Raw genomic sequence first — 12,419 nt, 5'->3', positions numbered from 1 at the left:
TATTTTAACCTGTGCTCTGGTTAGGATGAAAGAAGCCTGAGTTTACCACTAACAAATTTTAATGATGTCATCCCAGTATACTAGGGAGCATGGAGCAGGAGATGAAAAAAGTTGTGGTTTAAACAGCCATCACACTTATCCTTGCAGAAGCCATAGGGCCTTTGCCTTTGAAGATGTCACAACATCTGCTTGCAGATTGGAGGACATGAACTTGACTGTCCTTTTTGTGCCACCTGTTGACGAAAATGAAATGTAGAGAAACTATTTGCTGGCCTTATTACTGCTCTTCTGCTGTGGCTTCTCAACACTGTTGGTCGGTGCTATAGGAACAGAGGTCACAACTGGAAGAGCCTGGATTAAATTTGAGAGTTTATATTTACTGACTCAGGCTGATATTTGGAGATAAAAGGTCAGCTCTAGGGATCTCCTGCCCAGCTGCCTCCTGGCAACTTGCCTCTTTCTCTTTGCAAGAAGAAAATGTTAATGCAAATGGGTGTGCTTGTGTGCAGTTTGGCAGAACCTAGCATGATGGGAAACCATGCTGGCTGAAGCATGTTTTCCTGAAGAGCCTAGTGCACGATGTCCTCTGCAATCTGCAAGTCTGTAGAGTAGAGGCTGTAGTTGGACTGAGTTTCATCTGCCTGTACTGTGCACCCCGTTGTCTTCATGCTCCTTTCCGTATTGAGCTGTCACGTGAAGCCATACAAGAGGTTTAGGTGCAGAAAGGGGAACGTGTGCCTGAGCCCTGTCGCCTGCTGTCACGAGCCCTGCTTTGTAGGAGGGGCTGTGGATCTGTAGCGTCATGGGGATTGTGAGAGCCTGCTAGGAGCAGGAGGCAGTGGGGTGAGGTGGAGCCCAGGGTGAAAGAAGTGGTGCTGGAGCAGCTGTCTGTCAGCAGGCCTGGGTCAGCTTTGGGTCAGAGGCAGTGATAATAACTCGTAGCAGCAGCAGCAGGTTTCCATGCTTTTGGTGTCCTTTGGCTTTTTGAGTAAGGTGGTGGTTTTTGAAGAGTGAGGTGACATTTGGGTTACCTTCTTCAGTTGCAGTGGTAGATGGAAAAGCTCCCATTTTACCATCCTTAGCATTCTCGCAAACCTCCAACAGCTCTGCTTTACTCTCGCTTTAGTGTTCCCGACTGTCTACCTGTCTGATTGTCTTCTACACAAAGTCACCTGAAGTGGATGTCTGCTGATGTATCTATTTCAGTGGACTTGTCATACAGTCTTACCTGTTGGAATTTTTTGTTGTGTTCTGTGCCTGTGTGGGGAGGGGCATCAGTATCAGCAGCTCCTGCAGAACAGATTTTTGGACTGTCTGTTTTCAAAATGAGGTGTTGTAACAAGCAGGACAACCATGCTTCTGCCTCTTTGAGCGTCTGATACAACAGTAGATGCTGGTTCAGTAACTTTGGTTCCTATCACTACCAGACACTAGAGCTGTTTGTTTTGCTTGTTTCTTACTTATGATTTTAGTGTATCCATCAGATACCTTATTTGGTCTTTCTTCATGTGTGGTAGCACCTGTACAAAAGTACAATAACTGGAAAGGAGATATTTTGTTGTATTAAGAGGAGATTGAATTACGTTTTATCCGGCTAAGAAAAGAATCACTCCCTGAACTCCAAAAAATGGTTATTTAGTGCTTGTTCAGTAGGCGTCTTAACATGTTTAAAGCTCCTGCTGCTCTTCAGAGCAGTGATAAAATGCCTTCAACTGATGCAGTCAGATCAAGCATGTGAAATACAGCACCCTTAAAAAACACAAAAGCTGCTTATGGATGTGTTTATATGAAGTGTAATAAGTCCCATACCGTTTGCACACCTTGGCACAAGTACCGAGGTCATTTATGGCATACTTTAATTCAGTCCCCACCCAATGTCTTAATAAGCCAGCTGGGAGGTAGTGAGACTAATGCGGAAAACTCCGAAGTTGCCAGTGGGATACCAATTGTCTGCTTTGTAGCAGCTCTTTGGAAAGCTAGAAATAAATGCCTTGAAGTGGTGGGATTTACTGAAGCGTGGGGACGGAGGGGTATGAATTGTGTTTACAGATGAACGAGTAAAATGCATCTGAATTGTGGAAGAGCTTACAATAAAAGTAGTGATATCCATCCTGGCTGCTTTGCAGCTTGTGATAATTGCTCCCAGTTGCAACGATATTTCATTAAACAAAATACAATTCTTGTATAGGAGAGCAAACCAGCAAGAATTCTAATAAACAGTTACATTTGGGGTGACTTTCTACACAAAATAGCTGGATGAGTATTCTTCCATAGATGAGTGGGATATTTCACAGCCTGTAGTACAGTGATAGAAATTCAGGTATGTAATATTTTTGTCATTGCTGTTTAGATTAATTCAAGATTTCTATTCTCTCTTTCTTCCCTTACATCTAGCAAAACTGTACAATCTAAAGTGGACTGCATTTTGGTAAGTACAACTCCAGAATGCTTTTTAATATTTAATAAACTGCAAGACCAAAATAGATGGCTCTGGAGACTGACAGCTGTTATGAAGCCTTTCCTTAGCAGTGCTTTAAGGTACTACTGCTAACTGTGATCAAAATTAGTTCGCATTGCCAAAAAAATACATGGGTTTGATGTTTGTTTTCCATGGAAGTATTGACCTCTCGTTGCCAGCAGCAAGTGGCTATGATCACCACTTGTAGAACTGCCAGCCTACATGCAGCACAGAAGAGTGACTTACTGCTTTTGTAAGCATGCTTTTATGAAATGCAAGGTATTGCACAGGTCAGAGGATGCAAGAATCTAATTGTGCCTTCAAGTTCCGTTGCTCTTTAGGCCCTTAATGACAATGATTATTGCTTTTGTTGTTGTTCTCTTGAAATAGTTCGTGGCTGGTACTAAATTTTAAGGAAGGAACTAGATCGAACTGCATGTTTGTACAAAACCTGGGAGACTAATGTCCTGGTCTGTCAGAATCTTGCAGGTGCTGTTAATTATCAGATAGTTTTTTTTTTTTGTTTGGTGGTTGGGGTTTTTTTTTGTTTGGGGTTTTGGGTTTTTTTGGTTTGGGTTTTTTTGTTTTTTTTTTTTTGATCTTGCAAATCTCAAAAGTTGCACGCCATCAGAGGTACCTTCCCAGAAATGTCTAACGCTACAGGTCCTGTTAGCTCTGCTGCACTACTTAGGACACAGCGATACATAATTTTTTGAAGAAGGAAAGCCCTTGAAATGCACAAGCATAATCTTCCTTTGTGCATTGAAATAACAGGATCTAGAGAGTGATAAGAGATTATTTCTGGGAAGCAAGTATCTAGCACTAACTCAGAAAGAGGTTTTATTTTTTTGGTTTTAATAGTGAGCAGGTTGGAGTTTCTTTAAATCAGAGTCTTAAGGCTGGAAGGGACTGCTTATTCTGACTTTCTACCTTCGGCATTTCATCCAGAAGTACCAGCGGGTAAGATAAAAAGGTGACATAGACAACCATCTGGATGCTATCAGATAGAATCTGTTCAGCTGTATGGCTGAGCTAAATAAGAGTACTCCTTGAAGTCACATTATCAAAGGCTAATTCAAATGGCACCAAACACTTTCCTTAAAATGTTGTCTTTACTTATTGTGGTAAGAGGTTTAAAGTAAGCTGTGTTGTTGTGTTGCAAACCAACTTTGAACCTAATTTTGCCTATGCTTAAAAATTCTTGGATGCATCCGACTAAAATAGAGATACAAAATATGATTTTTCTCCACTTTATTCCTCACTGACGTTTGTGGACACAAAGCGGGTGTCTTAAGATGTTATTTTTGTGTGTGTGTGTGTGTCTTCACTGGCAAAAGGACATGTTGCAAAATTGCACTTGTAAAACTCTTTTTAACACCAGGTTTTTCTGTGATGAAAAATGGGAGGTGGGGTAGGTGTTCCCAAGTAGTATCAGAGAGGGAGTAAGTAAGTAGGAGGTTAACGGGTCATCTGCTTCTTGGAAATCCATTTTAAGAAAACGGAATTACACTGGGACTGTTCTCGCGTTAAATGCTGCAGATCTGTGGACCTGGGGTGCTGAGGTGTAGGGATTATCAGCTCGTGTGAGCCCGTTCAGTTGTGTAGGTCTCATCCGTTGGATGGACAAGCTATTTCTCTGAATAGTGCCCTTGGACACAAAGCTGTCTCTGTAGCTTGACTTGGAACAGAGCAGTACTGTCTTGATGGTCTGTTTTTCTGTCCAGATGCCTCCTTGTCTGTCCCGCTGATGTGTTCAGAGGAGTCCTGTCACCAGTGGAAGGGCCACTCTAGGTTAGCAAAGGTCAATCTAATGGTGTTCAGGTAGCTTAAAAAAGGAAAATCCAAGATCAGAATAGTGTCAGGAAATAAAAATGAAGCTAAATTCAGGCATTTTTACATGCTTTTGGAAAGCTGTTTGCTGCAAGCCAGAATGTAAAAGTACATTAAACTAAAAGGCCGTGACTCTGTAGCTCTAACTTGTTCGGAGCTTCCTTGGAGCCTTGTCCAGTGTTGTCCTGCGCAAGGTAGATGAGCAGGTTGCCCCTTTGGTGGAATGTGTACACGGTTTGTCAGAGCAGTCCTATGGTGGGGTACCAGCTACCTGCAGAGAGTCCAACTCCAGGCTAATAGGCAGGTCAGAACATTTCCTTTAAGGGCACCTTCTTACCTGTTTGGTTCGGTTAGAAACCATTGCAGAGCCTTTGCATCAGTCTCATGAAGCATAAAGAGACACTGTCTGACCCTTCTCTCTCTCCTTACTGTAAGGAGGAGATTTGAGACTAGCTCTCAGTTATATTGGGAGGTGCTGATGATACCTTAAAGCATTTAAACTTGATCGGTTTGCTAGCAGTCTTACAAGAAAAAACACCAGTAGAGAAAAATCAGACTGCACTTGTTGCCATTTGTGTTTAGTAGCACCAGTCCCAGCTGCAGTGCACGGAGCTGCTCACAAATGCTCTTTAGCACATAGACTGCCTGGTCAGCACAGGGTAGCAAGAGAGAGAAATCAGAGGAAGAAACAGAGGTGATGGCAGTAGTTTTTGTTTTTGTTGTGGAGGCAGCCAGCTAGCTAGCAGCAGAGGACTGTGGCAAACAGCTAGAGTAAGGGCACTGGGACTGCAGTTACTCCTACAAGAGACCAGTTATCTGCCTTTTACCGGTCATACCACAGCACTTACATTCTGACATACTGGCAGGTTCTGGAAGATCATAAGAAAACCATTGTGTGCTGTGCAATCCAAAAAAGATAATTAGCGAGAATTGTGGTGTAAACAGCCATTAAAAATTCATTATAACAGCTTTTTAACTGTAGTAGACATGTCGAGCAGTAGATTCTCTTATGACTTCATTTGTTATATTTGTTGCCACATACTAAGTGAACTCTTGAACCTGATTTTTAAAATGGTATGTGTGCTCCATAGAATCACTCAGCAAGAGGGCTAAGATTTCTTTCCTTAGTCCTAGGAAAACAGGTTAGTGCTGGTGAGAGAATGTTGGGTTGAAGGCCCTGAAAACCAGAGCTGCTGATGGCCGGAGCAGTTACAGTGCGGGCAGCAGCAGTGTGTAAGATCTGTTGAAGCAACGTGCTTTGGTCCTGCTGCGGAGAAGGTTGTAGCTTGTCAATTGTCTGTTTGGCCCTGCAGGAGACAGGCAGAAGCTCTATGAAGCTTTGGCAGCTGTGCTTAGGCACTGTCAGTACAAAGCTGCCATGTGTTTTTAGGGCTTGTTTGGAATATTTAGCACCTGAAATATGTTTCCGCTTCTGTTCAGATAAAACGTATCAGATGTGTTTATTACCAGCTTTTTAGAATAGTAGGTTCTGTTTCAAGTATTAGCTATTTTCTGTCTTGATCATATTTCCAACAAACGATCTGACCTTGAGCAAATTTAACCTTTGCTTCTTGTTTCTCTGTTCATAAAGTGGGAAGGTGATTGCTGGACCACTTTGCTATTCTTAGTCTGGCTGTTAAATAATAGATGTTTGTTCAGCTGAAGTATGACAAGGTTTAGAACTGGTATGCCGGTAGGTGCAAGTTACATTGCCATTGGCATAGCCTTTTCTTATTTCAATTATAGTGATCTATAAATACTCAAAATGGGGAAAGACATCTTAAGATCAGTCCATGCTCTCTAAAATAGTACTTGCAAAAAGCTTGCAGCAGTGCCCCTGCCCTTCAGCTCCTCTTCACCAGAACTCGAGGACAGAAATAACCTGTAATTCTGCCTTCGTTGTGGACATATGAAATAGTTCAAATTTGAATGCCCTTTTTCACCGCGTTCATTGTGACAGAAGTTGCGACTGATAATTGTTCGTTGGTATGTTCTTCCTCTCTCTTATGTAAAGTTTGGCCTGACAAAATATTTTCTTCTTTAAAACAATCCAGAAAAAGCACATTCCCTGGAGTTTTCCCATGGTAATCCCTTTTGACAGCTTCAGGATGAAATTTTTTCACTAACGTTTGTGACCTGATGGTAGATCAGCAGACAGAGAAAACCAGATAGAGAGAACCAATCCACCGAGGTCAGGAAACCTTAAACGATATCCTGTGATTCTGGAGACTCACGTTCAAATGTCTAGGTTCTCTGGTTCAAGCAGGAACTGGAATAAACTCATGTTCTCTGGTTCAAGCAGGAACACGAATAAACTCATGTTTCCTCTAACACAAATTAAGTCCTTAACCACATTCTGTGTTGGACTGATCTTTGTCTCCGTGCTGCAAAAAGTTTCAGTGTCTAGTTGGTATCTCAGAATGAAACCAGATGTCAAAACCTGCTATTTCCATTTAAAAAACAAACAAACAAAAACCCCACAAAACAACAAAACACAACGTTTTGGCCTCCTGGTTTTTTTCACAGGTGTTTATTTGCTCCATCAAAACTCCTGTTAGAAGGAAAAAAAAAAGTTGCATCTGTTCCTGAGAGATCCTTGTTATGTGTCTGCCTTGGGCAGTGAAAGGGCAGATTCAGTTGGAGCAGATCTCCGTGGCTGCTGATAACAAGTATAAATGGATCTCTGGTTTCATTTGTTTGCTACGTATTTTGTCATTTCTTTAGCGAACTGTCTATATTTGGTAACTGTCAAAACAAAAATATCAGAGATTTCTGCTTCTTTATATGTTAGTAAAAGTCTTTGCTGAGCTGTGACGAGATTTCTAATTCTTTGTCCCTAGTTTTTCTGTCTCAGAATATAAGATGACTCAGATATTTTGAGTATTTGATGTATTTTTTTTGGCTAAATTGAAGCAAAGTTTTGAAGAGAAATGTGAACACTTCTTGCTCCCCATTTTTGTTGAGTCTTCCTTGATTTAATATGGTTCCAATTACAGGAGGTAAATACAACATACGAAGACTAAGAGTAACAGGGGCGGTGCTTCGTGATGGCGTTACACCTCAGCCCTGCACGCAGTTTAGCATGCTTATGCGTTTTTCTAATGCAGCTTCGTTAGCTGTTTATAAGTAACCTTTGGAGAATTAGACAGTCTTTGTCTGAGTGGATATAACCAGTCAATCAAGGTCAGGAAACTTCAAGCAAAATTTTCACTTAGATCCTTTTAAATAATGGAAAGGGATTCCCCAGGCATTTTACATTCTGCAGGGGTTTTAAAACTACTGTAGCATAAGCTTTAACAAGCTGCACAAAGCGGAGTTTGTCCAAGATGATGCCAGCATCACAGCCTGCCGTTTGATGCTGTGACTCTCTTCCACCCTATTGACCTATTTTTTCTACACTATTGACCTATTTGAAGGGTAGTGGCGGGGAGCATTTATAGTATATGTTGTGTTCTTATTTCTTTGGTCGGTACTCAGTAGGCCAGCTGAAATATTCCTTCACTTCCTCAAATTCTTGCCTGATTGCATTAAAAAATTGGAAAGTTTAGATACTTTGAAGAGTGCAGTAATGGCTATTACTGAATTCACCAGACCTTTAGCACTGAGAACTGGTGGATGTCAGCTGAGGCTGAAGAAGAGATTGTACTTACCGAGGCTGTAAACCAAGTTTTGAGAGTTTTGGAAATGTTTAAGGGCAACAGCCTAAACAAAGCACAATGCTTAACAAGTTTTAAAACTAAACAAAACATGATGTTTCCTGAATCTGCTTGCGCTGCCTGTCATACTCCATCTCTTTGCTGCCACTTCTTCAGTTTTAAGATGATTTTCTCTAAATAGATTCAGTCCCGTCTAATAAGCTTAGGTTTATCTAATTATCACCCAGGTAGGATTACCTCTGTGAACTGCCTGTGACTCCTGGCCGCGTGTGTTTTTTTTTCTCCTGTTTTCAGGAGGTCCTGCCTCCCCGGGGCTTCCCCCCAGCCACCTCTGGAAGCTGGAGGAGTTGTGCAGAAAGGGCTGCCTGGGGCCAGGTGTGGAGAGGAATGGGTATTGAGTGAAAACAGTGAGATAACATCACTGGCCAGCTGCTTCTGCTGAGAATGTGAGAAAGCCGTAATCCTCAGCTCTGGGGATGCAGTTTTGCTGAGGAGAGAATCACTGGATCACTTGCATCCTTTGGAAAAGGCTCTGCTAATGTAATCCCAGCCGATTTTTTTCTCTACAGACATATCGTTGGGTTTGGTGTTTTGTTTTGTTAATTAAGGGGTTTGAAGGACTATGTAGCAGAGGCTCCATGGCCCGGGCAGCGTCCTTCCACACAGCCCTTTCCTTCTGCCAGGACACAGCAGAAGTTGCATCAACTGCAATGGGCACTGAGACTACCCCAGTGTTTTTTGATGAAAGGTTTAATGTTTCTTCTAAAGCCTTACCCTTTATGTTGTACTCTGGCATGTTGGATTTCGAAATGGGAGGTTGTCTTCCACCTCAGTGTCAGTCATCAGGGTTTTTTTTTGTTGTGCCTGGGACACTTTTGCCACATGGATTAGCGCTTACCATGCAAGATAATCTCGCCCGAGCTGCGTCCATTGTTGTGCTGCTTTGGCATTTGCCATTTAAAACAAAAAGCGGCTAAATTCCTTGAAGAAAAGGAGGCCTGATAAAGAAGTGCAGTTTTTCTTACATTTGTTAAATTTCTATCTTTTCATAAATAAATTATTCATTTCTGTAAATTCTTTCTTTGAAGAACGCTGATCTTTTCATTAATCGTTTTTTTTTAAAGGAAAACCCACCAGTCCAAATCCTATGATTTATGCAGGAAAGGAAGAACAGAGAATTTGACAAAATGCACCCATTAAGAAATACCTCTCTGGATATTTGGTAGTCTGAGCACCACTGCTGTGTAAGCTGCTGTAGAGCCATGCAGAAATCAGTGTCAGCAATTTTTAGGAGTTCGTCAGAGGAGAAAAAAACCCAACCAAATGTTGTGGTTTGCTGCAGCTTATAAAAGCAACAAATCCCGTGTCTATTACCTGGCTGCTGCTGGAAGTGTTTCTCTTGGCTCTGAGAACATCTGTCGCATCGCTGGTGGCCCAGTTCTGCGGAGCAGTTTTGCGGTGGGTCTAGACAGCGGGGATTAGCGAACCCCCACGCTCTCCCAGTGCCCTTCCCCGCTGGCGTGTCCCGCCAGCCCTTGCCTGGAGCCTGGGGTCGGGGAGGGGACCTGTGCGTGGGGTGCAAAGCCAGTGGGGGGAAGCGGGAGCTCGCCTGTCTCTTGTGCTGCTGTTAATTTTGTGGCAGCTGAAGCGAGGTAGGTCTGGACATGGAGAGAACCCTAGTCCGAAGTGAAGTTTGGGGTTTTCCACTCTCTGTTGTTCTTACTGCTGAAGTAAACAGCTGGGTGTCGCTACCTGTCAGTCCCGCTCTCTTCTTTTCTCTTCCTTTTGGGAAAGGTTACGTTGGCAGTAAGACACCAGTAAAGGAAAAGAGAATTAACTGTAATCCAAAAGCTGTATTCTGACTTAAAAAGGGATCATGTGAGTCTCAGACTCTACTGATGGTGCACCACCTTGTGCATTGCTTCGGCGGCATCTTCTGAAGGAGAAGCCGTTTGCTTCTTGCTGCCTGGCTTTGCTCACACTGCTGCTGCGCAGGCCTGAGCACGTCACCGCAGCTGGTTTTCCTGGTATTTCTAAGTCCATGTAGCTGGTTTCTGGTGACCAAAAGCTGTTTGTATGTAGCAACCACTGTTTGTGTGCAGCGGGTAAAACTCCCCCTTGTGTCTGATCCTCAGGAGGAGGAGTCCAGCGTCAGTGAGATTCATGTTAACTGTTGTCTTCAGGTACCTGTTCAATAACTCTCATTTCCAAAGGAAAGAAAAAAATATGTACGTGTATAGATCAATTTTAAAATTTCTTCACTGAAGTCTGTGACACTTAACTATTAATATCTGGTGGGTCACAGGATCAGGTCTGACGTCCTGCGTTGTTACGGCATAGCTGGGTTTTGGTACCACCTTCTCAGAGGTGCTTCACCTGTGCTCTGAGGAGGTAAATTCTTCATGTTACGTGTCCAGTTGTAGCTGTGATGCTATTGACATTTTTCCAGATTCTGCTTTTGTTGCATGTGAATTTTGTAGCTGTGACACGCGCTTTCTAATGTGTGATGGTGCGCAAATAAAATAGAAAATCAGATTTCCAGTCCCAGAGTGCTCACAGTCACAACCTTTCACATAAGTAAATATTTTCTTTTTTAAAAATATGTTATTTAGGAATACACTGACGGATGACAGTTTTTAGCTGTCAAGCTCAACTCTTACTGTTTGCTTTTTCTCTCCCTGTCTCCCCCCACCCTTTTTTTTTTTTTTTTTTTTTTAACCAAAACACCTTTGTTATCTAGCAAGAAGTTGAGAAGTTTACAGATCTAGAGAAACTCTACCTCTACCTTCAGCTGCCTTCGGGTCCCAACAATGGAGACAAAAGGTATGTGTGTGTGTGTAAATGTGAGCAGGTGGTACTGAAAATTTTCTTAAGTTGCTGTGGCGCTGATCTGCGGAGGAACCATTCACATGATGTGTTTGGTAGCAGAAGCAGCCTTTATTAAGGACTCTGCTTTTCGTGAAGATTTTTTTTTGGTTTTGGTTTGGAATCTTTAGTGCATGAATAGCTTGTAAATACAAACGTCCTAAAATGCAAGAGGCATCAGAGAAAGTGTTTTGCAGCCTAAATGTAATCATTCCTTTGCTTTTTATGTAGGAAGTGATAATATAGCAACACAAATGTGATGGTGGGAGAAAGAAGGAACTAATGGTATTTCTGTTAACGTTTGTTTGACTAAAGGAAGGTCTAGAAAACCAACCTGCACGTGACAACATCACAAAATTGAGTGTATGTTCCCAGTAGGATGGTTATTGGCAGGCAGGTGTCTATAGGAGGCACTCTGAGTATCTTCTGTGAAAGTTGGGTGTTTCCAAAGGGCAGCTGGCAAACTGGGTGAGCAGAAGCTTAGAGGTGGTCAGTAAGAAACCATAAATCTAAGAGGGGGAAGTAGGTGAACTCACACCCATAACTGTCTGCTTGCAGTTGTATCAGTCAAGAGCTGGAGTGTGGAGCCTCTGTTAAATTGTGATTGAAAGAGGGAGATAACTGCTGCCTGTGCCTCAAGGAATAGCTAAACGTGTGAGGTACTGGCCCTTACTGTGTCTGGTGCCTCTGCACCTGTGTAGGCAGACAGTTACCAAGTGTTGTAACTGAGGAGGAGCCACGAAGCGAAGACTTCATTGGCACTGCTTCTTCTTTTGCTAGCGATCAGATCTCCATGTCGTCCAGCCGTGCCCAGCAGATGCACGCCTTCTCGTGGATACGGAACACCTTGGAAGAGCACCCCGAGACATCCCTGCCCAAGCAAGAGGTTTATGATGAATACAAGTGAGTGTTCCCCAGCTGGATCCGTACATACGGATTTAGCGAGCTTAGATAGTTCTGTGACACTCTCTGCGCGGGTACTCCACCGATGTACAGGTGCTTATAGCAGCACAAGGCTCTGTATACTAATGTTCCTGAGAATGTATTAGCTGCAGTGAGGCAAACTGTATTCATTGCTTCTGCCACTGAAGGTAAGACTGTGATGTTTAAATTGTGCATTACACATGTTGAAGGAAAGGTACGCGCATTTCTTAGTAAGTAAATATCTGTATGAATATTGCTTTGGTTTGGTGATCAGAGCGGCACAGGTAAAAAGCACCAGTTACTGTCTTACAGTACGTTTTGGGCTGCTTGTGTATGCATACGTGTATGACTGCCTTAACCAGGATGAGGGCTTGAATTGTTCCTCCTGGAAATGCAGCTATTTTGCACATCAGCTCTAGCCCATCACATCTTTCTTTGCAGAATAACGCATAAATGTCGGACTTTCCTGCAGTAAACCTGATTTCTACAGAGGCACAATATATCTGCATATGTATGAAACCAGTAACCAAGGCCACTGTGAGTCTGTGTTGTCACGTCTCAAAGCTACCATGTAACGAGAAAGCGATTAGAAGCCATGGAGAGGGAGCTGTCTGATGGAAGTTGGATTTGAATTCATTTACAGAACATTCCCCACGGGGTGGGGGGAGGAATAATCATCCTCAGCC

At 42.7% G+C, this 12,419-nt stretch overlaps 1 protein-coding gene across 1 annotated transcript in view; it reads left to right on the top strand.

Moving 5' to 3' along the window:
• RFX7 (regulatory factor X7) overlaps nucleotides 1–12,419 on the top strand; it is a 50,664-nt gene that overhangs the window by 21,416 nt on the left and 16,829 nt on the right. Inside the window, exons 2-4 of the mRNA XM_086471593.1 lie at nucleotides 2,395–2,428; nucleotides 10,685–10,767; nucleotides 11,590–11,712. Of these exons, the coding sequence (XP_086327719.1) occupies nucleotides 2,395–2,428; nucleotides 10,685–10,767; nucleotides 11,590–11,712 (240 nt within the window). The remainder of the gene's footprint in view (nucleotides 1–2,394; nucleotides 2,429–10,684; nucleotides 10,768–11,589; nucleotides 11,713–12,419) is intronic.

The sequence above is a fragment of the Leptosomus discolor genome, chromosome 11 (genome assembly GCF_034619465.1).
Source record: "Leptosomus discolor isolate bLepDis1 chromosome 11, bLepDis1.hap2, whole genome shotgun sequence".
Lineage (NCBI taxonomy): Eukaryota > Metazoa > Chordata > Aves > Leptosomiformes > Leptosomidae > Leptosomus > Leptosomus discolor.
This window is presented reverse-complemented; position numbering and strand designations above follow the sequence as displayed.